General features: G+C 45.6%; 1 protein-coding gene across 2 annotated transcripts in view; it reads left to right on the forward strand.

Annotated features, from left to right (window-relative positions):
• The window catches only part of EFCAB6 (EF-hand calcium binding domain 6), a 237,374-nt gene that overhangs the window by 451 nt on the left and 209,567 nt on the right, over window positions 1–27,356 (forward strand). The window contains exons 2-4 of one of the 2 annotated variants that reach the window (XM_014864412.3): window positions 873–1,061; window positions 6,750–6,856; window positions 20,094–20,242. In XM_014864412.3, the coding sequence (XP_014719898.3) occupies window positions 6,786–6,856; window positions 20,094–20,242 (220 nt within the window). In that variant the 5' untranslated portion in view covers window positions 873–1,061; window positions 6,750–6,785. Of the gene's footprint in view, window positions 1–872; window positions 1,062–6,749; window positions 6,857–20,093; window positions 20,243–27,356 lie in introns of those variants that run through there. The other variant, XM_070506757.1, reaches the window with a different exon arrangement.

Here is a 27,356-nt window from a genome sequence, read left to right on the forward strand (position 1 = left end):
TGGGAGGGTCACATGGGACACGTTGTGTGGCAGTGCCTTCAGTCGCTCCGATTTACAAAACTTTTCACGTCCCTTCTTTGATTGGTCCCCACAGCAATCTTTTGACTACCATTATTAGCTCCACCTTGTAGGTGAGGACTTGAACCCCGTGGAGTGAAGGGGATTCTCCAACATCACACGACGAGGGAGTTGCAGAGCCAGAATTCGAACTAAGCACTTCTGTCTCATGTCCAAACCTCTGGTCTTTCTAGAACACTGCTCTCCCTCAGACCGCGCACGGTTATCCCTGCCTCCCTCAGAAATTTCGTTTTGGAAGCACTTTGCGAAATGTTTGGTTGGCAGAGCTTTTTTGAGACCCTTGCCTAAATCACTACTAGCCTTCCTTTTCCTTCTGTCCTGGAAATCTTCGCCTTTCGGGGTGCCTTGGCCCTGTTAAGAGGATCCTTACTTCACTTTCAACAAGAGTAATGAATAATGTTTTCTAAGTTGTCTGTGCCCCTAAATGGGTGAATTTATGGAAATGCTGTAGAAAAAAAAGTGGACTTTCACATACTGCCGTTATGTCATCTCTTTTATCCATTGTTTTCAATTCAATGGACATTCACTTGGCTAATTCTGGGCATTTGGAAGTGAATCAGGCCTGGGTCCTTTGATGATCTGTGAACATGTTTGCCTCCCACTCACTCAGCCTTATCACAGGCTTCTTGAAGGCAAGGGTTTCATTTTAGTTACCTGTGCTTTCCCTTGCCCTCCACCTTCAGCTTAGCGTTTGGCTCATGGTGGGCACTCACAGATATTTGTCACAAAATGCTTACCTGAGACTTTAAATGTGCTCTCCCAATTTTGCCTGCCTTTTTCGTGCCCTTTCCCAGCCATCAACCTCTTCCCCATGCGGAGAGCTGGATGGCACCCGTGCTGTGCCTCCTACAGCTGACCGGCACGTGGAGACTGGACCAGCTCCAGGAGGATGCTCAGTAGTCTGGTGCCCACCCAGAGCAGGAATCTACCGGGAGGCCACTGGCTGTTAACAAGACCATTGCTGTAAGAAGGCTTCTTTACAGGTGCGTATCGAGAGGGGATGTTTGGGGTTGGTAGATGATGAAAATCACCGAAGCTTTCTTGGATGACTTGTTCCCCTGCCAGGATTGAAAAATAAGCTGTATAATAGAGGTGAGAAATTGCGAGTGAGACAAGGAGCTAACGAGCACTTTCTTCCTTTAAATACCACAAGTGAGCTCACTTTTTTGTAAAGTATATTTGTCTAAAAATACCCCAAATCTAGGCTTGCACAATCACATAGATTGGATTCTTGTAATATTTAAGCACAAATTCGCTTTCGACACAGTGCTCTCCAGGATATCCACACCATTGGGAAGAGGAGGCGTAAAGGGAGGGGGTAGGTCTGAGAAAGCTCTGTGCCTAGAGAGCACATATGAAGAGGGGACACTTCTGGGACTAAAGAGCTTCGTGTGCCACTTCTTTTTCTCTTGGTTTTGACCATTCCCTGCTGTTTTGTTGTGTTTACTTTGTGCCAGGTGCCGTTGTTCTTTCTCTCCATGTGTTTGTCTGCCGTCTTACCACTTCTGCTGCTGCTCATGCTGCTACTGCTGCTCCTGGCCGGGGCCTCTTGAGCGGCTACTGTCTTCCAGGCATGGTTTGGGGCCTCACATCCATTTTTTATTTAGGCCTCACTGTCTGCTTATGAAGAAGCACAGTTACTATTCCCATTTTATACATGAGGGAACAGGGATGTGGGAAGTTAAGGGACCACAGAGCAGATAAGTGGTAGAGGGTGGCATCTGCTTCAGGGCTGCCTGATGATAGAAGCTGTGTTCGCGCCCAGTGTCTGGCACCCTCTAATAGGTATGTACTCTGTGAGTCCCGCCAGGGCTTTGAGGTGACTTGCAAGAATACCTACAATAGGGTGAAATAGAAATAAGGGTCCTGAGAAATACAGTTAGAATGGGAAGGTAACATTCGGAGGGAATAGGATACTCAGATCGTCCATAGTGTTTATAATACAGTTGGGCTGCACGTTTAGCTCTGAGCTTCTTGAACTCAAGGAAAAAGAAAATTAAAAAAGAAAAAAAATAAATTCATTGTGTCCAGGCAAATAAGGCATTTTAATTCCTCTGGGAAGCTAAGGCTTTTCCAACACCTAGGTCTTCATCGCGGAGCCTGGGCGGGGCTCGGTGACTGCCAAATGACAGAGTTCTAGGCTCAGTCGCCTCACAATTTAGGGAGAGAATGTGGACTATTGCATTTGTATGGAATGTTTGAATTGAAAGACTTCTGAATAGTAACAGTTTTCAGTAATATCTTCTGAGTTTTGTTTTTCCCCTGGGAGTTTGTAAATGGTATGATCCCGTCCCCTGGGTTGGTTCCAGTCATTTTTTATTTGCTTATTTACTTAACAGTTATTCACTGAGCACCTACCATATGTTAGACCCTGTCTAAGCATCGAGGACACTGCAGTGGTGGTCATGTCACTGTCCTGATATGTGATAGGCCTGCTGCCTTGGGACTTTCTCCTCTTGGGGTTTTTCTGGACTGTGCCCTCCTTTGTTATCCTATAAAACCCTGAGATGACACTCAACACCTTACGCTGTGACTCCCCACCTGCCTTCTGCCCTGGGCTCTGTCTGCTTTCTCTTTCTGTACATTCCCAGGACTTAATAACAGCTAGCAAACAGTGAACACAGCCTGCTGTGCGTCAGGCTTTTTAGGTTCGTTATCTGGAATCCTTCCCCAGCCTTTAGAGCTCGAGACTTCACTGTTTTGGGTCACTTGCCCCTTGAGAAGCTGGTGAAAGCAATGTATCCTCTCTCTAGAAAAATCATCTCACATACACTTTTACGTCTAATCTCAGAGAGTTTGAAGATCTACAAAAGCACACACATGGACCTCGTCCCTAGTTTCCAGGTTAAGGATACTTGCTTCAGGTTAAGGATACTTGCTTAAAGAAGGGGCCGGCCCTGTGGCCGAGTGGTTAAAGTTCAGTGCGCTCCGCCTCCGCAGCCTGGGTTTGTGGGTTTGGATCCTTTGCGCAGACCTACTCTGCTCACCAGCCTCGCTGTGTGGATGTCTGACAAACAAAAAAATAGAGGAGAATTGGCATAGATTTTAGCTCAGGGCAAATCTTCCTCAGCAAAAAAAAAAAGAATACTTGCTTAAAGAGAAATATTATTTCCATTTTGCAAATGAGGAAACAGGGTCAGGAGGAGGTTAATTAACTTGCAAGTTTGCACAGTAGATAGTGGAGCCAATTGACCCATGTCTTCTTGACTTCATACCCTTTACTTTTTCCACTGCTCAAAAGTGGAGCTTCTCGGTAAATGACTGAGTGTATGGAAGGCTAAAAGGGGAACTTTGTGGTATATGTGTTCTAAAATGTAACAAAACGTCCATTTGATGTCAGAATAGACAAGGAGAATATTTTTCTCAAGCATTTGGATTTAACTGCTGAAATCTTTTGTGTTGCTTGCAACTTTTTCCAATTTAGTCAAGTGATAATTTTCCCCCCACGATACCAGTTCCAACAGTTTTTGCTTCTGATGCTGTTTCTGTTTGGCTGCGCACGTTTGTTACTCTTGTGTTGAGTTATGTTTTCTCTGGATGCCAAGGCAGATGGATGGCACTTTTGTTATGATTCTGATATAAATAGCATCTGTTAAAAACTGGACATCAATACTTATCTGGCAAATAAACAAATATATCAGTGAAATAGCCTCCTAGTTGTGTTTGTGCCCGTGGTCAAGCAGTGTGTTTGATGGTCTGTGACTCGGTGTTTGTTTGGGGGGCATTGGTTTTAGAAATCTTTCTGATTTCTCCCTTACCAAGTTCTGAGGTGATTGTGTTCCTTAATATCCTAGAATTCTTTGTATTTAGAACACCTACAGTGAGGACCATGGAAAGCCGGGGGTGACCTGAGAACTCATCACGGTGCCTTGCTCGCACTCAGAATGGTGTTTAGCTTTCAAAATCAAGGGTTAAGATCAACCCACTCTTCTTGCCCTCGCAGTATTGGGTGTTGATAGCTGCGCCATCAAGAGCAAGGATCAATGGAGTGCTTCCTGGGCCAGCCGAGAGGTAGGGCTGAGCGTAGAAAGATGCGCGCAGCCCATCCTCTCCACTGTGAGGGCTCACTGACTAGCCGGGGCCACAGATAAACAGCCAAGAGAAAAGTCTGGAAGCAGAGAATCAAAGTGAAAATCGAGACAGGACTAGAGGGATGGACTGGGAGGTATTCACACTTTTACTTTATACCTTGTGTCCCCCTCTGCCCCCCAGCAAAGTAATGGAATTACTGGTACCTTTGACCTTTTTGTCCTTTTCTTTATTAAACAAAACAACTGGCCAAACAAAGCTTCAGACCAAGTTCTCTGTCAAGGCATGATGGGTTTTGTTTAAGGAGGACGGGCAGGCCTCATGGAGGAGGGGCTATTCCCTCAGCCTTGAAAGATGGATTGAAGTGTGCCAGGTGGAAAAGGAGGAAGGAAATTCTAGCAAAAGCAGGAACCCAAACTCAGAGGTTAGGAACTACATCGTGTATTCAGCATCCTGTGTGAGAGTGCAGCGTGCGTGGGACTGTGGGCTCTGGAAGCATCGCCCGGGGCCGGGTTATTAATGATGTGAGTGATCTTATACTCCGTGTCGGGAGTGTGGCTTCAGTCTCTGCCCTGGAGAAGTACTGCATTTTTTTTTTAACTTTAAAAAAATAATAATTTCAGATTCACAAAATATTTGCAGAATCAGTAGAGAGAGTTCCTGTGCGCCCCCAGCTTCCCCGCCAGTGATAACGTTTTACAGAATAACCATAATGCATTTATCAATGATACAGTGCTGGTAACTCAGCTGCAGACCCTACTCACCAGCTTTGACACGCACTCATTTTTTATCTTGATGCAGAGTCCTATGAAGTTTTAACACACGTATAGTTTTGCATTGAACATTCTTAAGCCAGGGAATAACAGAACTATATCTACGCTTTAGAAAGGTGTAAATCCTGGCCACAGAGGAGGATGGATTAGAGGCAGAAGTTGCAGACCTGGAAGCGATTTAAGGGGCTGTTTCTGTAATCCAGATGAGTGAGGATGAACAGGGGCAGTGACATTAGGGATGGAGAGGGGCAGGGAAGAGATTTAAAAGGCGTTCTCCAAGTAAAATTGACAGTGCTTGCTGACTGCTTAGAAAGAGGGCTGGAGGCCAGAGGCAGACATTTCTGCCCTCACTGACCGAGGTTCAGGAGTGGAAGCAAATCCGTCCATTCCCTCAGTAAGTTCCAATGCCTCTGAACACTAGCCCCTGGCCTAGGATCTGGGGCTGTAGTGATGACGCACATTAACCTGGCTCTAGGTTTTTTGTTTGTTTGTTTTTTGTGAGGAAGATTGGCCCTGAGCCAACATCTGTGCCAGTCTTCCTCCATTTTATGTGGGATGCCGCCACAGCGTGGCCCAACAAGCAGTGCTAGATCTGCGCTTGGGATCCAAACCCGCGAACCGTGGGCCGCTGAAGCACAGTGTGCGAACCCAACCACTACACCCCGGGGCCGGCCCTGGCTCTGGCTTTTATGGAATTTAAAGTCTAGCGGGAATCAAGCATTAACTGAATACTCACACGAATAGCTACATCGTCACAAACAGGGCTAAGGGCTGTGAAGGACAACAGAGGTCTTTGTGGCCTAGTGTGGGTGTCAAGGAAGTGACGTGTGAACTGAGATCTGTGGCAGCGGTTCTCAGCGCCAGCATCGCCTGGGAACTTGTCAGTGAGGCAAATTCTTGGGCCCCAGCCCCTAACCAGAGTCTAGATCTAGCCTCAGGATCCAGAGCTGGGGCCCCAGAGTGTGTTTCTAACAGGCCCTCGGGCATCTGATGGACACTCAAGGCAGAGAACTGTGGACCTTTGGAACAAGGACTGGTTCACTGGGCTGGACAGGGGTGGTATAGGCTGAGGGCTACAGCATATGGACCAAAAGCTTCCATGTGGTATAGCCCGAGGGCCAGTGTGGCCGAGGCATGGAGGACCCGGGAGAGGGAGACAGCTGGAGAAGCAGGCCCGGGCCCATCCCACACATCCTCATGACACCTTTGAGGACTCTGGTCTTTGTTCTAAGGGCAATAGGAAGCAATTAGAGTTTTTAAATTTTTAAAAATTTTTTATTATTTTTTTTAAAGATTGGCCCTGAGCTAACATCTGTTGCCAATCTTCTTTTTTTCTTCTTCTCCCCAAAGTCCCCCCCAAGTGCATAGTTATATATTCTAGTTGTAGGTCCTTCTGGGTGTGCTATATGGGACGCCACCTTAGCGTGGCTTGGTGAGCGGTGCCGTGTCCACGCCCAGGATCCAAACCGGCGAAACCCTGGGCCGCCGAAGCGGAGCGCACGAACTTAACCACTCAGCCACGGGGCTGGTCCCTGCAATTAGAGTTTTTAAAGCAAGGAGGTAACATGAGCAGATCAGTATTTTACAATGATTATCCCGGCTGAGTGGCGGGGGTATTTGTGTAATCAAGATGTGGGGGGAGGAGTGGCGCTCATATAGTGTTGACATAAAATATCTCCACCTGAAACCTAAAATTTAGCGTGAAATTTCTGTAGAGGCTGTGCCTGAGGTTTTCAACACAATTCTCCCGTAACTCGCAAAATCACTTTATTTTGCAGACCCGAAAGCTCCGTTCTTGTGGCTTGATAAACTAAAGAAGAAAATCTGTCTGCCAATCTGTGCTAACCCCATTGCTCTCTTATTTTTCAGAATTCACAAATTCAGATATAGTTTATCTTGAAGGAAATGAAGCGAAATATCGCCAAAACAAATGTCGCCCCAGTCAACACCAGCAAATCGACCAACACCAAGGCCAGGTGAGACGCTTCTCTTTCCTGAACACCTGTGTCAGCCGCAGGGTGAAGATGGCTGCGAGGTCTCGTTGTCGTGCGGGGCGCGAGGCCGGAGGGAAAGGGGCTTTAGGAGTTGGTGACGATGCCCTTATCACTTTCATCTGGTTTGTGTCAGCCGTTCATACAACAAGCACGTATTAAATGCTGATTTGGGGGCCAAAATTGTGTAGGAACTTACCTATTTATCATATCAACAAGCATCGGCTTATATGTTTTAAAGATGAATGTCCTTAATTTGGTGCCCAACATGCCTACAAATATTAGACAACTACGGTGAACTCAGAAAACGATCCAGCAGGGCCAGCAGGACCAACTCAATAGTGCAGGTTTTCTAGTCCCTAGGTTCCCGTTTCCTGCTATAGGTGGCAGCAGCAGCAAATCTTTGCTTACTGAACTCCGAAGCTGGGCAACCGTCGCAACTTTCATTTGCCAGCATCCGAGGACTTGCCCGGGCCCGGCTGCACTATAAATAGGAGGTGTTAAACACTGCCTGTCTGCTCACAGGAGCCGGGAGAGCATAATGGTTTCCAGCTCTTACATTTTAAAAGGCTGCCAGTGAAACAGTTTTTGAGATGGAGCAACCATTTGACAGCCGACGTGCGGTCAGTGTTCCTGACACCACTTGTTTTTCTGTTGCCTGTTGCTGTATCTGTCATCACATTAGGTGCGGCGGTGAGCCTGAAAATGTTCATTAGGTAAGAGTGAATTTCTGAGACACTTTCTGAGATTAGATTTTTGTGTCCGCGATAGAGAAAGCACATTACGAACCAAGCAATATAAGCTTTTTCTTTAGGCTCTATATTCTGGAGCAGCAAAGCTTTCATGCTGCTATAAATGATCACCAAACTACAACACTCAATTCAATTAAACTCCACATTCATTATTTTTTGGGTCAGATGTGGTCCCTGCTCTCATGATCTCGTGACTAATGGTCTAACAGGGAAGACAGACATTGAACAATCATAAGGGTCACGGGTGTTAGTTAAGGAAACCTTTCTGACACCGGTCGCTAGGTCTCAGTATAGGGGACACGAGTGAGACACCACGGATGATGCTGAAACTTCTACCTTGGATGGCGGGAAAGAGTGACGATCCTAAACAAGCTGCAGGAGTGGAAGGACTGTGTTGTGTGTGTGTGTGTGTGTGTGTGTGTGTGTGTTGGGGGGAGAGTGCTGTTTGAATGACGGCTGTGAAAAGCCTCCGTTTGTTAATTTGGTAAATATTTTAGGAGGTCGTGTGTGCTGGCTCCTCTGGGGCTGGGGTTCAGTGGTGTGGCGACACTGTTTTATTTCATGGAGCCTATAATCAAGTTTATAATTTCCCAGATAACAGTAGAAGCGCCAGTTGTGGTAAGTGCAGCGCAGAGCAAGGACAGGCTTGATGAGAGACTACAAGGAGGCTGTGGACGGGGTGATCAGGGAGACCTGTCTAAGGAGGTGACAGTCACCCTGGATCTGAGGGGAGACCAGTTGGGCGGTGAGGAGTTGGGGAAGGATCTGGCAGAGGGACCCATGCGGCCGTGGGAAGCAAGGTGGGGAGAGTGACTCAGGTGGGAGGGGAGAGGGGGCAGAGCTGGGTGATGGGCTGCCAGGAAGGCCGGGTGTATCTGACAGGCTGTGATAAAACTTTCGTTAAAGGACATTTAAATAAAAGAGGTCGATGTCTCCACCACCCCAACATAGCTATCTGTCACATCTAGACCCCGCCCACATGTGAAAACACATTTTTATATCATTGTCTTCCTAATGTGTACCCACTGTACTTTTTCTCTTAACATTGTCCTAAACACATTTTTATGTTTCTACATATTCTTTATAATTATCATTTATAATAGTGATATATTGCTCCATTAAAGTGTGTGAACTTTGAGAGGTTTGTGCTGTGTTTTGAGTCTGATTTCTGAGTTTGTGTGGGTGTATCTTGTAGTGCGTGTGGGTAGACTCGGAATTTGTGTGGCAGGAGAAGGTATTTAAGGTGAGGTTTGGGAGGAAGGTGAGAGCCTGCGTGGGGATTTGAGGAGACCCCGATGTGGGGGGAGACCCTTGGTGGAGGAAGGCCGTGGCTCAGACACGTGGGGCTGCCGGCTGTGAGGCAGGTCAGTTTATATCGACGGATCTTTCTGCTAAATTGAATTCAGATGACTGGCTAAATTGTTTTTTATGAAACCCTGTCATTTGGAATATATTTGTAAATCAACTTACATTCTTCTGATTCCTATGTTTAGAACAGTAGACTAGGGGTTGCCAGCCAAGTCTAAGATATTATGGAGTATGAAGCTGGGCTGGGGGAGGCGGGACTGGGCTTCCATTGGGGGTGGCACGAACTCCAGGATCCTAATATTTGACTAGATATTTGTGTAGAGGACTTGCTTTTAATTTTCTGCATGTTCTGTTGAGTAGGTTGCAGAATTGTTAGACTGTTTTGCAAACGCAAGTTATCCATTCTTGAGGATTGACAGATTTTCTTCCTACTCTGTCAGTATATACGAACTTCATTATCTGTGTGTTCATATGAGAATGCACACAGATCACTCACATGCACTTGTGCGAGTGCACAGACGCACACACACACACATACGCACCTGGCACAACTGGGCAAAAAGCCTAGGATTAAACTGGGTCTTGGCCAAATTTGGGTCCCGTTCTTTTAAATTTGGATCATGAGTAAATTTGGCTTTTCTCTCTGGTGGTTAATTTCTCCACCTCTAAAGATATGGATAATGGTATGTCACTCACAAGGTTGACGATGAACCAGCAACATGGGCGCTCAGTGCGTGCGACGTGGATCTAGCATAATCACTGCAATGGCCGTTTGCCGGTCTGTCAGCTTCACTTTGATGTCAGGCAAGGAGCTTTATGCACGAGCCTCCCTAAAAACCATAGACTCAGACTCATAAGTCAACTTCAGGTTCTCCTAAAGAGTGGCCTCCAGTGTGTTCAAACATGCTGGGCCCCCACCTCTGGAGTTTCCGATTCGGTGGGTCTGGGTGGGGCCTGAGAATGTGCATTTCTAAAAAGGTCCCAGGTAATGCTGATGTTGCTGGCTCAGGACCACATTTTGAGAAACACTGTTTTAAAGCTACATGTCTGCTTCAACAGCCTTTTAAAAATGGAAAATAAATGCATTTAAACAACAATGGTGTCAATAACAATAAAAACCCATGTTATTTCTGTTTGAGGAATCTACAGATGGAATAGCTCTTTCCCCCTTCGAGATGAACCAGTGATGGCATCTCTGGGGAAGTCTTTAGTCTAACCCCTGAGACAGGGTGATGTAGTTCACACTCCACCGCCTCCAGGGGAACAGGTGCCCCTGAATTTCTCCACGCTCCAGCATCAGAGTTGGACATGCTGCGCAGACACCTTGTTCCTGTCCATTTGACACATGCTACCATTTTCTTTAAATCCTGAGTCAGGTAGCAAGCTACTGGAGGGTTGGGTGGGTCCTACTCCTCTCTCTGTTCCTCCACCCTGGCCAGTGTGTGGCCTGCAGTGCTTGCTGAAGAACGAATCATTGTGAGCATAGTTGCTTGGAAAACGCTCGCACCAAGAATGCTAGGTCGAACACCCAAATAGGCGCCATTTTCAGAACTACCCGGATTTGGCTGTTTGGAATATTCATATCGTGATTGAGGTCTCGCTGGCTTTTGTGATCCTGCTATTGGTAGAAATTAGAACTGGAGAAGACCCGGCAGGTCCCCCAGACCACCCTCCCGCTGGAGGAGGATTATTCCCTGCAGTGTACTCGGTAGCATGAGAAGGAATTACTTTTCATATGATTATTATTTTTTTTATGCTGTCTTCAACTAAGTGTGTCTTGAATTGAATCACTTTGTATTCAAGTAATAAAATGCACAACAGGCAGTACATTTCTGGGTGATTATCTTACTCCTCAGGTGGTGTAATAAGGCATGGGGCCAAAGCCCTGGCATGCCTTACTGTTATTAGGAAGTGAATTTATGGGTAAAATAAAGAAAGCGGTTATTTGCATCAGCGATAACCACCACAAGGAATGCAGTTACAGCAGATCCTCCGCACATGCTCGAGGGGCAGGGTGAGACGGGAAAGAGTGTTCGCAACCAGCCAGGCAGCCGTGGGTAGCCAGAGACTTGCCACTGTCTTCAAGGAGCTTGTGATTAATTTTGCAAAAAGCAACAGGAAAGCCTTGGCCCTTGACAACCACGTGAACCTGATACCTGGGAGAAGCTCTCCTCCCAGCGCTGGACCCAGCTCTGGGCTTAGCGGTCGTGTGATCCCGGGCACATTGCTTGCCTGCTCTGAGCATCCATTTCTTCACCTGTGAAATGGGAAGAGCACGAAGTGATGGGCATGCAGAGAATTAAATGACAGGTTTTCATAAATCTTAAGCACATTACTTGGCTCGAAGTGAGTCCCCGGTAAATGCTGATTGAATTAGGATAACTTTTTGCCCTTCTTAAAATTCTTCATAAGCTAGAGTTTCTTGTCTCTTGACTTCTTCAATCTTGTCCGATTATCTCAGTTACACCACTAATCCCCATCATTCTGGGTGTCCCACGTGTCATCACTTCCCTCGTGCACACCCTCACCTTGCTGTATCACACTCACTTTTCAAAACCCTGACCCAAATTAAACCCCACTCTCTGCCTCTCCAGGACTGGCTCTCAAGTTCATGTCCACGGACCTCAGACGGGCTCCTAAAACTCCCTGGCAGTCACTCGGCTTCTCCCCACCTCCTGCTTGCCTGCTCTTCTAGACGACCGTTTCATCCTTATCCTCTCTGCTCAATCCGGAGACACCTGTCCCCGTCCTCACTGCTACTGATGACCCGACTTCTGTGTCACTGAGAAAAGAGGCTCAGCAGAAGGGAACTGCCACAGGCTCTCCTCCCCATGTCTGTGACCGCATCTCTGCCTTCTCCTTTGTCACTAGGCGTGGACGGTCCGTGAGCCTACAAAAGGCTTGTCCACGGGCTGAGATCCAGTGTCCACTGGCAAACCCATGGGAACCAGCAATTCTCTCCCTCTCTCTTGCTTCATTCTCTTTGCCTCGCTGCTGGATCCCCATCACAAGTATTCGAACATGCTACTGATTCTCCTGTCGTAAAGAAATTTCCCCCTTGACCCCGGCCCCTCCCCCTGTTATCACATAGTTTCTCTGCCTTGCAGCAGAGTTCCTTCAACAGTTGTCTCTATTTACTGTCACTACATCTTCTCCTCTTAATGTATCTGGAACTCACTTAGACAGGCTCCTACCCCCTCAACCACCCAGTTCCACCAGTATGGCTACTGTTAGGGTCGTTAGTGGTTCCCACATGGCTTAATCCAAAGGGCAGTTCTTGGTCCCCATCTTACCTGATTGTCACTGTAGCATTTGACACACACATCACCTGCTCCTCCTGGAGACACTTTCTTCATTTGGTTTCCTGAATACTCCAGCGTCCCGGTTTTTCTCTTCTCTCGCTGGCTCTTCTTCCTCAGCTTCCTTTGCTGGTTCGTCCTCATCTCCCTGAACTCTGAATGATGGAGTGCCCCAAGACGCAGACCTGGCATCTTTTCTTTTTTACACCTACTTTCTTGTTGGGCTGAACTGATACCGTGCCTTGTATGCATTATGTGCTGACAATCCTCAGACTTACATCTTCAGCCCCAGTCTCTCCCCTGAACTCAGGCTCGTGTATCTGACTGCCTCCTCAGTATCTCCACTTGGCTGTCTAATAGGCACCTCAAACTCAACATGTCCAAGATGGAGTTCTTGACCTTCCCCTCCAAACCTGTTCCACCTGCAGCCTTTCCCATTAACTTTTCCTCAGTTAATGGCCACTCCATTCAACCTTTCTCTTGCATGCCAAGTCAAATCTGTAAGAAAAGACAATTGACTCTTCTTTGGAATCTATCTGGAATCTGAGCATTTCTCAACACTTTCTCCAAAACCACCCTGGTTCAAGCCACTATCTTCTTTTGCCTGGATTGCGGTAGACTGGTAATTGGTCTCCCTGTTGCCTCTGTTGTCCCTCTAAGTCTGTTCTTGATATACAGCCAGAGGGATTCTTCAAATGCAAAGGCCAGGTCATGCCCTGCAGATAACCCTATTCTCTGTCTATAACCTTCCAGTGGCTTCACGTATCACTCACAGTGAGGGGGCCCTGCACGGTTTCCTCCGCCCAGCATCCTGTTGCCTTTTGTCCATCTGACGGCATTGTTCCCTTCCTGGTCTCCTTCAGATCTTTGTTCAATGTCACCTGTTTATCCCCTCCACCATTTATCTCCACAGTACTTATTCACTTGTATAATTTACTTATTTTATATATTGTCTGTCTTCCTTTACTAGAATATAAGGTCCATGATTTGGCCAATTTAGTTCATTGATCCTCAAACTTCTAGAAGGCAGCTTAATAAACATGTTTTCACTACATGAACACATATCAAGTCATGTTCTTCTTCTGGAAATTTACCTATGCTGTGATTCTAGGTTCAGTTCCATTAAATTTATCTCGTTGAATAAGGCTGCATGTGGGACTCCGCTGAGATTCTCAACATCGTGTGGCATCAGCATGGTATGGTCCCTGCCCACAGGGACCTGCGCAAATAAGACGGGTCCAGATGGATACTGAGCCAGGCCGTCAGTGCCTACGGAAGAGAGGTGAAGCAGAGCACGGGCCAATGTGGCCTTCCTACACATTAAAGAAAGTTCTCTCTCACGTCTTTAACCCTGTAAACATGAGCTGCTTCAAATCAAGAGCTTTCGAGGTGGTGCCTAGTCTGATTCTGTGTGCTCATATAGTGCCCTGCCCATCTGTTGACCTTTGAATATCGACTAATGTTGCACTTTCATTTAAGTGTGAAGCCTGGCAGGGAGAACTTTGTGTCTGTTTGCCGAGAAGGTCGGCAGCGGGGCCTCAGGTGGTTGATGTCTCCGCACTTCCTCGTGCGGCTGGAGCCGGGCTTCCCATGCACTGAGCTCAGGGAGAGTTCGTTTCTTGCTCTTATGCTGAGAGTGGCCAGAAAGGAATGAGTCAGACAAAATTTCCCCTGATTTTTGAAACATGCTCAAGCCACAGTCTGGCAGAATCTGTGAGTTATAAATTCATAGGTGCATGTAACAGCGTGGTGACCGCTGAGCACCAGGGCCTTCTGTTGGTGGGGGGTGCACAGCCAGCTCAGCTCTAACGGGGCCTGTGAGCCTGGGGGGACCTGTGATGATAAACAGGACACTCCTGGGACTGTCTCTGGGATACATCTGCGTGTCTGGCTTTTCCCTGCTTCCTCTGAGGTCTTTTAATCATAGTCTAATAACCATCAACTAAACATATTACCTTAAAAATTACTGAGAAGGCGGCACCTTTGCCAAAGGCGCCCTGGGGAGCAACTTCTCTCTTGGCCCACCAAGTGCTCCTCCCCCCACCCACCCTCCTCTTCCCCCCATTCCTTCTCCTCCTTCCCCTTCCTCCTTTCTAATTGTGCTATAATCCCCATACTATAAAATTAATCCTGGGGCTGGCCCGGTGGCACAGCGGTTAAGTGCGCACCTTCCGCTTCTCGGTGGCCCGGGGTTCGCCAGTTCGGATCCCAGGTGCGGGCATGGCACCGCTTGACATGCCATGCTGTGGTAGGCGTCCCACATATAAAGTTGAGGAAGATGGGCATGGATGTTAGCTCAGGGCCAGTCTTCCTCAGCAAAAGAGGAGGATTGGCAATAGTTAGCTCAGGGCAATCTTCATCACAAAAAAATTTAAAAAATAGAATTAATCCTTTTAAAGTGTACAGTTCAGTGACTTTAGTATATCACAAGGGTGTGTGACCATCACCACTTCTAATTTTTGTCACCCCTCAAAAGAAACTCCATACAATGAGCAGTCTCATTTTTCCCTTCCCCCAGCCCTTGGCAACCACTAATCTACTTTCCATCTCTATAGATTTGCTTGTTCTGGGCATTTGATATAAATGGAATCAAGCAGTGTATGGTATTTTGGTTTTGCCTTAGCGTAATGTTTTCAAGGCTCATCCGTGTTGTAGCATGAATCAGTGCTTCATTCCTCTTTCTGGCTGAATGGTGGTCTACTGAGTGGATGGCCCACTCTTCATTTATTCATTTACCGGTTGGTGGACCTTTGGGTTGTTTCCACTTTTCGGCTGTTGTGAGTAAGCTGCTAGGAACATTTGTGTACACGTTTTTGTGTGGACATGTGTTTTCAGTTCCCTTGACTATGTACCTGAGAATGGAATTGCTGGGTCACACGGTAACTCTATGTTTCACTTTTTGAGAAACTGCCAACCTATTTTCCACAGCAGCTGTACCATTTTGCATTCTCACCAGCAATGTACGAAGGTTCCAATATCTCTACATCCTCGCCAGTGCTTGTTATTGTCTGTTCCTCTGATTATAGCCAACCTAGTGAGCGTAAAATGAGACCTCATTGTAGTATTTCCCTAATGACGAGTGATGTGCATTTTTTCATGTGCTTACTGCCCATTCGTGTATCTTCCTGGGAGAAGTTTCTATTCAAATTCTTTGCCCATTTTTAAATTGGGTTGTCTTTTTATTATTGAGTTCTAAGAGTTCTTGATACATTCCACATACTAGATCCATGTCAGATATATCATTGGCAAATAATTGATTCCATTCTGTGGGTTGTCTTCACTTTCTTGATAGTGTCTTTTGAAGCACAAAATGTTTTAATTTTGATGAAGTTCAATTAATCTATTCCTTCTTTGGTTGCTTGTGTTTTTTATATCATATCTAAGATAACATTGCCTAATCTAAGGTCACAAAGATTTGCACCTATGCTTTCTCCTAAGAATTTTATAGTTTTAGCTCTTAAATTTAGGTCTTTGATCCATTTGGAGTTAATTTTTGTCTATGGTGTGAGACAGGAGACTGACTTCATTCTTTTACATGTGGATATCCAGTTGTCCCACCACCATTTGTTGAAAAGACTATTCTTTCTCCATTGAGTGGTCTCGGCACCCTTGTCAAAATCACTTAATGATCCATGTAAGCGTGTATTTCTGGACTCGCAGTTCTATTTCATTGATCTAGATGTCTGTCCTTATGCCAGCACCACACTGTCTTGATTACTGTAGCTTTGTAGTAAGTTTTGAAAAGAAGAGGTGTGAGTCTTTCAACTTTGTTCTTTTTCAAGATTGTTTTAGCTGTTCTGAGTCCCTTGCGTTTCTATATGAATTTTAAGATCAACTTGCCAATTTCTGCAAAAAAGGCAGCTGGGATTTTCATGAGCATCGAGTTGAATCTGTAGATCAATTTGGGGAGCATTGCAGTCTTGCCCATGGCATGGAGTGCCTCTCCATTTATTCAGTTCTTCTTTAATTTATTTCTACGATGTTTTATAGTTTGTGTGTGTGAATTGTACACTTTTTGTTAAGTTTATTCTTAAGTATTCTATTCTTTTTGATATTATTGCAAATGGAATTGTTTTATTAACTTTATTTTCAGATTGTTCATTGCAGGTATATAGAAATACAATGGATTTTTGTATATTGATCTCGTACTTGCAACCTTACTGAATTTGTTTGTTATTTCTAATCGTTGTATGTGTGTGTGTGTGTGTGTGTGTGTGTGTGTGTGTAATACTTTAGGGTTTTCCCACTTGGTCCTACTGTCTAATTCTTTCTAGATGTTGCTGGATTCAGTTTGCTGGTATTTTGTTGAGAATTTTTCCTATATTCACAAGGAATATTGGTTTTTAGCTTTCTTTTCTTCTAATGTCTTTCTCAGGATTTGGTATCAGAGTAATACTGACCTCATAGAATGTGTTGGGAAGTGTTCTCTCCTCTTCTATTTTTTGGAAGAGTTTATAAAGGGTTAGCTTTGACTATTCTTTTTAAGATATTTGGTAGAATTCACCAGTGAACCCCTCTGGTCCTGAGATCTTTTTGCAGGAATTTTTTTGATTACTAATGCATTCTCTTTGCTTATTATAGGTCTTTTCAGATTTTCTGTTTCTTCTTTAGTCAGTTTCAGTAGTTTGTGTCTTTCTAAGAATTTTTCCATTTCATGTAAGTTATCCAATTTGTTGGGATACAGTTGTTCATAGTATTCCCTTATAATCCTTTTTGTTTTTGTAAGGTCAGTAGTAATGTCGTCTCTTTCATTCCTGATTTTATTAATTTGAGTATTTATCATTTTTGGGGGGTCAGTCCAACTAAAAATTTCTCAGTTTTTCTGATCTTTTCAAAGAACCAACTTTTCATTTTGTTGGTTTTGCCTATTTTTCTTTTCTTGACTTCATTTATTTCTGCTCTAACCTTTATTAGTTCCTTCATTCTACAAAATTGGTTTTAGTTTACTCTTATTTTTATAATTTCTTAAGGAAGATTGTCAGATTATTAACTTGAGATTTTCTTCTTTTTTAATATGGGCATTTACAGGTATAAATTTCCCTCGAAGCACTGCTTTAGCTGCATCTCATAAGTTTTGGTATGTTGTGCCTTCATTTGCATTCGTCTAAAAGTATTTGCTAATTTATCTTGTGATTTTTTCCCATGACCTATTGGTTATTTAGGAGTGTGTTAATTTCTACATATTTGTGAATTACCAGACTTCTCTCTGTTATTGATTTCTGATTTCATTCCAGTGTGGTTGGAGAATATATTTTTATGTTTTCAGTCCTTTAAAATTTACTGATACTTGTTTTATGTCCTGGCATACGGTCTGTTCTGGCGAATGCTCCATGCACACTTGAAAAGAGAGCGCATTCTTCTTCTGTTAGGCAAGTGTGCTTTAGAGCTCTAGTAGGTCTAGTTGGGTTAAGTGTTGTTCAAGTCTTCTGTCTCCTTGTTGATCTTCTGTCTAGTTGTCCTATTATTAAAAGTGGAATGTTGATGTCTCCAGCTATTATTGTCGAAGAGTCTAATTCTCCTTTTAATTTTGTCAGGTTTTGCCTCATGTATATTGGAACTCATATTAGGTGAATATATCTTTATTTTACCTTCGTTTATTCTTTCTCTAGTGCTCCTCCTTTCTTTATGTAGATTTGAGTTTCTGACCCATATGACTTTTTCTTCTTTCTGAAGAGTTTATTTTAACATTTCTTACAAGCAGGTCTGCTGGTGACAAATTCTCTCAATTTTTGTCTGATAAAGGCTTTATTTGTCCTTAACTTTTGAAGGATAATATTTTTGGATACAGAATTCTTGGTTGGTGTTGTTTTTTTTTCCTTTCAACACTTTAAATATTTATTTCCACTCTTTTCTTCCTTGTATGGTTTCTGAAGATAAGTATGTATGGGCTATACTTCCTTTTTTTTGTTTTGCATGTCTCATAAATTTTTTGTTGAAAACTAGACATTTTAATAATGTGGCAATTCTTAAAATCATGTTCTCTTTCCATGTTTTTTTGTTTGTGTAATGACTTTTCTCAACTAACTTTGTAAAGTCTGTATTCTTTGTCATGTGTAGACACTGAAGTCTCTAATTGGGTAGCTTAGCAGTCAGCTCATGACTGGACAGAGATTTCCTTAAATGCCTGGAAACACAAGTCTTCTGATCTTTGCTGAGAGGCTCTTTGTGTGTAATGGAGAGTTCCTTCAACACTCAGCCAGGCAGTTCACAATTCTACCTTAGCCTTCACTTCCTGCCTGTGCAGAGCCTCAAGGTCAGCCAGAGGTGAGAGTTTGGGGCCTTCTCAGGTCTTCCCTGGTCAAGCACACAGCCCTGGACATGCTCACAGTCCTACGCTTGCAAGTGGCCTTCTAGATTCTTAGCAATGTGTGGGAGCTTGTCAAAGCCCCTATGGACATCTCATTCCCCAGCTTTTCCCTTTAATCTTTTTCTTTAGTCTGTTATTTGCTCCATCTGTTACCAACCCCTCAGGCAGCTAAGATTTTAAATAACAATTGCCTCTGATTTTTTTTCAACAAATACCTTTTGATGATATCCTGTTCTTACTGGGAAAGTTCTGAATCAGTTCAAATAAAGACAGCTTTGTGACTGACTCTTTCAGGGAACCATCGGGTAGGTCACATAATGAAAATCTTCTGGTAATAGGGCTTTAAAGGAGCTCCAGCCCTCGTCTGCTCCTTCCACTGGCTGTCAGCCTGCTGGGTTTTCAATGTGATTGCACACTGTTGGTTTCAAGGCTGCTGAAGATTTCAGGGTGGAAAGATGGGAATAGGGGAACTTAAAATGCTGGCCTGGTGGTTAAGTTTGGTGCACTCTGCTTTGGAGGCCCAGGTATGTGGGTTCAGCTCCCAGGCATAGACCTACACCATTGGTCAGCCATGCTGTGGTGGCAACCCACATATAAAGTGGAGGAAGACTGGCATAGATGTTAGCTCAGGGCTAATCTTCCTCAGGGGAAGAAAAAGAAAAGAGGAAGACTGGCAACAGTCATTAGCTCAGGACTAACCTTCCTCAGGAAAAGAAAAGCCATAAAACTTGATGTTCAGACTGAGATTCTGCCCTCTTTCTGAGTCAGGGCTCCCTGGATGGCTGTGAACCTTTGGTTAGTGTCCAGAGTTCTGAAACAGTTGATTCTGACAATTTCTGCCCGAGTTCTCATTGCTTTAATGGAGGAGAGGATCTTCAGAGGTGCTTTCTCCACCATTTTTGGTGCTGTTGTCCTCAGCTCTGCCTCCAGCTGTGTGTTGGATGTACAGTGAGGCACTTCAAGAGACCTCAGAGAATCCACTTTCTACCCTTACTGCCTGCCAAAGAAATGAGTCAGTGATACTCAAGATGCAGGCAGGTTTTCCTATTCAAAAGTTTCTTTATTTTCCCATTTTTGAAGATTATTGGCTCCACTAAAAACAAGGAGTCTAAAATTGTGATTTTATGTTCACTTTAAGAATAGTCTTTGAAACACTGGCAAGAAGGTCATGGCTAGCAGCATTTTTCTCTCTCTCTCTTTTTTTATTTTGAGGAATATTAGCTCTGAGCTAACTACTGCCAATCCTCCTCTTTTTGCTGAGGAAGACTGGCCCTAAGCTAACATCCATGCCCATCTTCCTCTGCTTTATACGTGGGATGCCTGCCACAGCTGGGCTTTTGCCAAGTGGTGCCGTGTCCGCACGCAGGATCCAAACCTGCGAACCCTGGGCCACCGAGAAGTGGAACGTGTGCACTTAACCGCTGCACCACTGGGCCGGCCCCTAGCAGCATTTTTGTAATCTCTGGCTATCTTTTCAGAGGAGGAGTGGCTGGGAGGTTGGCCACATTTGCCCCCCATACTTGAGATAATGTAATTTGTTCTCTTCTATATCACAGGGATTTAATGTGCAAAATGGCGATTATACCAGATTGGCAAATTTCGTATCCTCACACGCGAAAATTCACATCTTTAAGACCCCATTCTTCACCGTGTAGAGTGGATTTGAGGAATAGTTTCCAAAATGTGTTCAGACCTTCTTCTTCAAGTGAGTATCGTGAGCGAATAATACTGTGGTAGGTATGGCTGGGGTGTGGTTAGTGAGTACCAGGCTGTACGAAGGCTGCACGTGTCATTTAATCCTCACAGTGAAGCTGCACAGCAGATTCTATTATTGTCCCTTTTTTCTTTATGGGGAAACTGAGGCACAGCCTGATTAAGCCACTTACCCAAAATTTACGTAGTTTTTAAGTGGCAGGGTCAGGGTTTGAACCCAGACGGTGTGATTCCAGAATCCATGGACTTAACTGCTATGCTATCTAGTATCCTGCCTCACTCAGTTTTTTCTTAACTAATAGACTTAATTTTTTTGGTAGCTTTAGGTTTACAGAACAGTTGAGCTAAAGTACAGAGAGTTCCCCTACACCCCTATGTTCCCCACCCCCAGTTTCCCCTGTTGTTAACATCTTGCCTTAGTGAGGTGCATTCGTTACAACTGATGAATCATTATTGACACATTATTACCTGAAGTCTGCAGTTCACATCAGAGTGCACTGATAAATGTATATATGCATGCGTCCACCATTACGGCGTCATACAGAACAGCTTCACTGCCCTAAAAATGCCCTGTGCTCCATCTCTTCCACCCTCCCCTCCAATCCTGGGCAACCACTGATCCTTTTACTGTCTCCATAGTTTTGCCTTTTCCGGAGTGTCATATAGTTGGAATCACACAGTATGGAGCCTTTTCAGATTGCCTCTTTCACACAGCAGCAGGCATTCAAGGCTCCTTCGTGTGTTTTCATGGTATGATAGTTCATTTCTTTTTATCTCTGAATGTTATTCCCTTGTATGGGTGTGCCATGGTTTGTGTATCTGTTCACTACTGAAGGACATCTTGGTTCCTCTCGTGTCCTGGCAATTAAGAATGGAGCTGCTATAACTGTTTGCATGCAGGTTTTTGTGTGGACGTAAGTTTTCAACTCATTTGAATCACTCACTCAGTTTTAAAGCAGTACTATTTGACATTATAATTTTCCAAGAGTATATATATTTTCCTTTCTTCCCAAACATTTTCTGAGCCCTCGTATGTGACAGGAACTGTCGTAGGTACTGAGGATAAAGAGATGGATCCAGTAGAGGGCCCGGCCTGGAGGAGCTCACGGTCTGAGAGGGAGATAAAGAATTCCAGTGGAGTGAGGCAAACATCACAACGTGAGCTCGTACAGACACTGTGAGCACACAACCCAAGGAACCAGAGGGACTCAGAGGGGACAGAACGGGAGGACAAGTTGGGTTTTGCCTTGTTAGCGGGAGAAGGCGATCTAGTCAGAAGCCACACTTGACCCTTGTGCTTCTCACAGCTGGTGAGACTTCGGTCACGTGGCCACGTGCACCTACAAGGGAGCCTGGGGGCCCAGCCTTTATTTCAGACGGCCACGTGTCTACCCAGATCTCAGGGTTTCTGTTTCTAAGGAAAATGGGGAGAATGGATGGGGGTTAAAAATTGATCGTCAATAATAAATCTGTTCCAGTCCAGGAGCTCCACGTCTACAATATACCTTGGATATTAGCTGACTTTCTGATAGTGCTCAAGGCTGGAGTGCAGTGGGGCTGCTGCGTTCGAGGGCTTTCACACTCCTAAGGCTCCTGATGAATCCTACCGAAGGGCCCTGTAGAAAGCTCTGCCTGGACGTCCCCACAAATAACAGATAAAGGGGCTGATTTCTAAGTATCCTAAGGCAGAATAGTATCTTTTACATCTAGTCCATTTGGTGTGCAAAAACAATATTCTATGTGATTTTCATTTGCATATCTCTCACAGTAAGGTTAACTTTGGTTCTTAAGTTTATCAGGTGTATGTCTTTTTCTTTTGTAAGCTGCCTTTTCATATCTTTTGCCCATTTACCCACTGTGGGTTGGTCATTTTAGTGGCTTGTCTGAGCTCTCTTTGTATTTAATGTGTTAATCCTTTATCTGTCTATGTGCCCTCAGTGTCTCTTTTTCATTTGTCACTTTCCTTTTATCTTTACTGATGGTATTTTTTAACGTACTGATTTATTTTTTCTCTCTTAAAGTAAAAAATTATTTTCTATTTTATTTTATTTTTTGGTGAGGAAGATTGGCCCTGAGCTAACATCTTTGCCAGTCTCCCTCTATTTTCTATGTGGGGTGCTGCCACAGCACGGCTTGATGAGCAGTGTGTACTCCGCGCCTGGGATCTGACCCTGCAGAGCATGCTAACCTAATCACTATGCAAGCAGGCTGGCCCCTAAAAAATTACTTTTAATTTTATACATATATATAATGTCTCCTAGCACCATTTTCCTCTGCAGAGGTGGCCACCAGTAAGTGTTTGGCTGGCCTCTTTCACGCATGCACATATATATGTAGGCATGTACTTGTATAACTCATGTTAAATGAGCACAATTCATGGGGTGAATCTGTGAGTCACAGATATTAGACCCCCGAAGTTTCCTTTTTAAATGTTTTTTGCTTATGTTTATATTTCAGTTTGAATAATTTCTGTTGACCTGACTCAATATTCACTAGTCCTTTCTTCCTTTGTGTACAGTTTACTGTTAAGCAAATCAAATGAGTTCTTCACTTCTGACATTGTATTTTTAATTTCTAGCTTTCTCACGTGCTTTAAAAAACTAGTTTCCATTTCTCTACTGAACCCCCCATACATTCAGCATGTTGTCAGTTTTTCCCTCAAGCTGTTTATCGTCCTTAATTTACACACCTGATCGTTTCTGCATCCGCTCTCTCTGTGGGTCATCTGATTGCTTTCGCTCTTGATTACATCACCTTTTCTTACTTTACTTGTCTTGCAATTTTAAAAAGATTTAATACCAGACATTTGTGTAAAACACAGTAGAGGCAGAAGTAAATAATATTTACCACGAGAGAAAGGAATGCCCTTTTTTCTCGGCTTTGTGCCATGGGCTGGCTCAGCTTAATCTCTGAACTGGGCTGTGTGGGGCCGTTTTGCAGTCGCAGCTGGGTCGAGGGCGCTGCTGGTTTCTGAGGCTTCCCTCACCAGGTCTTGAGCTCTGACCACTGGTGAGACCTCGGCGATCTCTGCTTCACAGGCCGGCTGCCAGTTTTGGAGGGTCTCTGGGGAGCACTCTTTGTCCTCCAGCCTAGCTTCCTGTACCTCAGGAGGTCTCTTTCCACTCTGACATCCTGCCTCCAGTCTGCAGTGGGCCACTGAGGGGCACTCAGGGGAGGCCCCATGTGCCTCACAGGGACTCGCCTCAGTTCTTCCCTCTGGACTCCCCGGCCTTGGTGCATGGCTGTCTTACGCTTGCAGAAGACCCTGTGGGCCTCGGGCATCGGGCAGCCCCGTGCCTCCCCCACCTTTGCTGTGCTGCTCATGCACCCATGTGACCAGGCTCCCAGTGTGCAAATCCATCGCACCAGTCCACATGTGGCTGCTCAATGGTTGGTTGTTTTTTCCTTACCTCTGTCTAGAATGATTTTTTTTTTTTTTGAGGAAGATTAGCCCTGAACTAACATCTGCTGCCAATCCTCCTCTTTTTTGCTGAGGAAGACTGGCCCTGAGCTAACATCCATGACCATCTTCCTCTACTTTATACGTGGGATGCCTACTACAGCATGGCTTGCCAAGCAGTGCCATGTCTGCACCTGAGATCCGAACCTGCGAACCCCGGGCCACTGAAGCAGAATGTGTGAACTTAACCACTGAGCCACCGGGCCAGCCCCTAGAATGATTTTGCTTTTCTTCCCATGGCTCTGCAAGGATGAAAGGCATCAGGGGTCTTTTCTCTCTGAGGAATGGCTTGTCCTTTCTGGAATTTAGCTTCTTTGCATCCTCGGTTCACCGGTGGGTTTCAAAAACTCTACCTTTTTAAGCTTATCCTACTTGTTCTCCTTGTTAGGGTGAGAGCGACAGTCTGTTGTGACTTTCTTTATCCTAAACGGATGTAGAAAATTCTATCAAATTGCCCTCCAGTAAGATTCTATCAATTTGTACTCCCACTAGCAGGTTATGCAAGTTTGGTAACTGCTTTCATTTTAAATCTCAGAAGTTGCATTAGGCACATGAAATAAAAAGTTTTCCTTCAAGTAATTTCAAATCAATATTTTCTGATACTTTTAAATTAGAAATATCGATTGCAAAGATGGGGCTTCTTGGAAAGCAACTAAAAATATACATGAAAAATCTGAAGAAAGATTTCAAGATGGAAACATAAATTAACAAGAGGGATCCCTCTGTGACACTGGGAGCAGGGGGAGGATTCCAGGCTGGGTGGACGGAGGGAGAAAGAGTGTTCACTAGCGACATTGAATCACGCGGCCTCTCCATGTGAATCACCTGCTTCTGAGATTCCAGGCGACCGTCAGAGATGAGAAGGCAGCAGGGCGCGGCCCCTCCTGAGCGTCTGGGAAGCCTCGTGGGAGATTTAAGCCCCTTCTTCTCCCTCAGGCTCTGTGCCCAGTCCTCCTCTCCCTGTCCGCCCTCTCCTAGATGAGTGTCTGGTACCATGTGCCTACGTATCACCTGCAACCAAAGTGAATGCCCCCTTCTGACTCCCCTGCTAAGCTCCAGATCGACCCTGCAGCTGCCTGTGTGACCTTTCTGCTTGGGCTTCATCTCATGGACATCTCAAACATGAACTGGCCACACAGATTTCTTGACTCCCAGTGTTCTCTGTCTCAGTAAATGTCAGCATCGTTTATCTGGTTCCTCAAGTCCAACACTTAGGAATTGTCCTTAATTTCTTTTCTTCCTCAGCACCCAACCCTGCCCGCCCCCTACCCTGCCCCACCCCGCCCTGCCCCCACCCCGCCGAGCCAATCTATCCGCAGGACCTTGTCTGCTCTGTTTCCAGGTTATATCTCTGATCTGTCTCCTTTTTCCCCCACATCCAGAGCTGCCACCTAGTTCAGCCCACAGTCATCTCTTCTGGGACTCTTGGAATTACCTCCTCTCTGGCCTCTTTTCCTCATTCCCTGCCTCTCTGTAATCTATTCTCCCCGTAGCAGCCAGTGATTTTTAAAAAACAAGATATATTCGAGAGGATCACCCCCCTGCTTGGAGAAAACCCCAGTGCTTGTGCAGGCACCCGAGGCATCCCCGACCTGAGCTAAGCATCGCTGCCCTCCGTCTCACTGGCCCACGCCATTCTGTCCACACTGGCCTTCTGCTTTCCGGAACACGTCAAGCTCATTCTTGCTGAAAGGCTCTTTCCCTGTTGAGGACATTCCTACGCCAGCTTCGTGACTGGCTGGCTCATTTGATCTTCTGGTTCAGCTCATCAATCTGCTTAGGCAGGGCTTCCCTGATGGCGCCACCCAGAGCCGCCTCTGCCGCTTGGCACCTCATTGTTCTGTCTCACCATCTTTGCGGCCCTTCCCACCGCCTACCGTCACCGTACAATTTATCTATTTATCTGTTGGGGGTCTGTCTTCCCCGCTCCAGGTCGTAAACTCTACAGGAGCAGACCTTGCCTGTCTTTTCACTGTAGTGCCCTCAGTGCCTAGATCAGTGGCTGAAAGATGCTAGGTACTCAGAAATATTTTTTGAGTGAATGAATTTCACTTCCTTAAAGGTCAGTGTTTTGCGAGTCTCCTTTCTTCTCTTCCTGTCCTGCCTGCTTCCCCTGTGGCTTCCACAAGGCCAGTTCTCACACCTGTGTCTCAGCCCCACCCTCTTCCGACTTCTAGATTTATGGATTCAGTTTTCAGACAGACATCCCACTTAGATATCTCAAACTGAACTCATTAGCTTTCCCACAAACTTTTTTCTCTTCAGTTCCAGGATTCTATTACTAGGTACACACCCCCAAACATAGAGGCTTGAAATAGCGGCAATCACGTATTTCGCTCACAGATATGCAGTTTGGGCAGGTCCCAGCGGGGAAGCTGCAAAGGCGGGGGTGACTTGACCTCTGAAGGCTGGCTCCCTCGAATGGCCAGCAGTCGATGCTGGCTCTTGGATGGAACCTAAGCTGAGGCTGTCGGCCAGAACACCTACACGTGGCCTCTGTGTGGCTTCTGGACTTCCTCACAGTGTGGCCACTGGTGTGAGCGTCTTAAGAGGACCAGGCAGAAGCTGTAACACCTTCTGTGATGTTGTCTTGGAAATCATATAGTGTCATTTCTGCTATAGTCACAGGCCCACCCAGATTCAAGGAGAAGGCGCATATGCCCCACTTTTTGATGGAACCTTCTGGAGGGTTAACATGACGTTGTAAAGAGAGCATGTACGATGGAGATCTTGTTGAGCCCATTGTGGAAAATACCATCTGCCACATCTTCCAGTGTTCCCTTTCTCAGTGAGGGGGTCACCACGCGCCTAGCCACCCATACCACCCACACAGACTTTATCCTCTTCCCCTACCTCACACCGCACATCAAATCAGAAGATTCTGTAGATTCCACCTTGCCTATTTTAACCTCTCTTTTATTCACCTCTGCTTCTGACTTCATGACCATCACGTTAGCATCGACCTCCATTAATACTTGCCTGAGCAGGCCGTAGTTACCCAACATACCCTCTCCACCATCACTCTCCTCCCCTTCCTGTCCCTCCTCCATGTGATACCAGGCTGGAGTTTAGGAATGAAAGTTGGGTGGTATCGGTCTCGTGATGAACATCCCACTGTGGCATCCCGTAGCCGGAGCACAAGGATGGAGGTAGGACCGCCCAGGATTTGGCTCCTGCTGCTGTCTGCAGTCTCGCCTCCTGGCTGGTGCCTCCTCTGCTGCCCCCTCCTCCTCCCTTTGCCTGGGCTGGCTGTCCTCCACAGCACCTTCCGCTGCCAGCCCCTCTCACTCTTGGGGACACCACATTGCAGTTGAAGTGTCACCTCTTTCCTCTAAGGAGCTTTTCCTGAGACCTTCATTCTGTCACCCAAGTCAGCCACCCTCTGTTCTGGATCTCTAGTGTGTCCCAGTTAAGTAAGGCCCTCCCTTGAGGAGGCCGTGGGCATCGTGAGTGAGAGGCATCCCCAGCATCCAGCATGGGTTGTGTGTGCTTGGCCCTCAGCCGGGTGATGAAGCACTGGTGATGGCCAGCGCAGTCCCTGGGAGGGGGCAGAGTGGTCCCCAGGGCCTGCCATGCTGCTGCTGTGGTTAGGGCACACAGCAGATCTCCACAGCAGAGTGACTGCCAGGGCGCCCACGCATTCTCT

The sequence above is a fragment of the Equus asinus genome, chromosome 4 (genome assembly GCF_041296235.1).
Source record: "Equus asinus isolate D_3611 breed Donkey chromosome 4, EquAss-T2T_v2, whole genome shotgun sequence".
Classification (NCBI taxonomy): domain Eukaryota; kingdom Metazoa; phylum Chordata; class Mammalia; order Perissodactyla; family Equidae; genus Equus; species Equus asinus.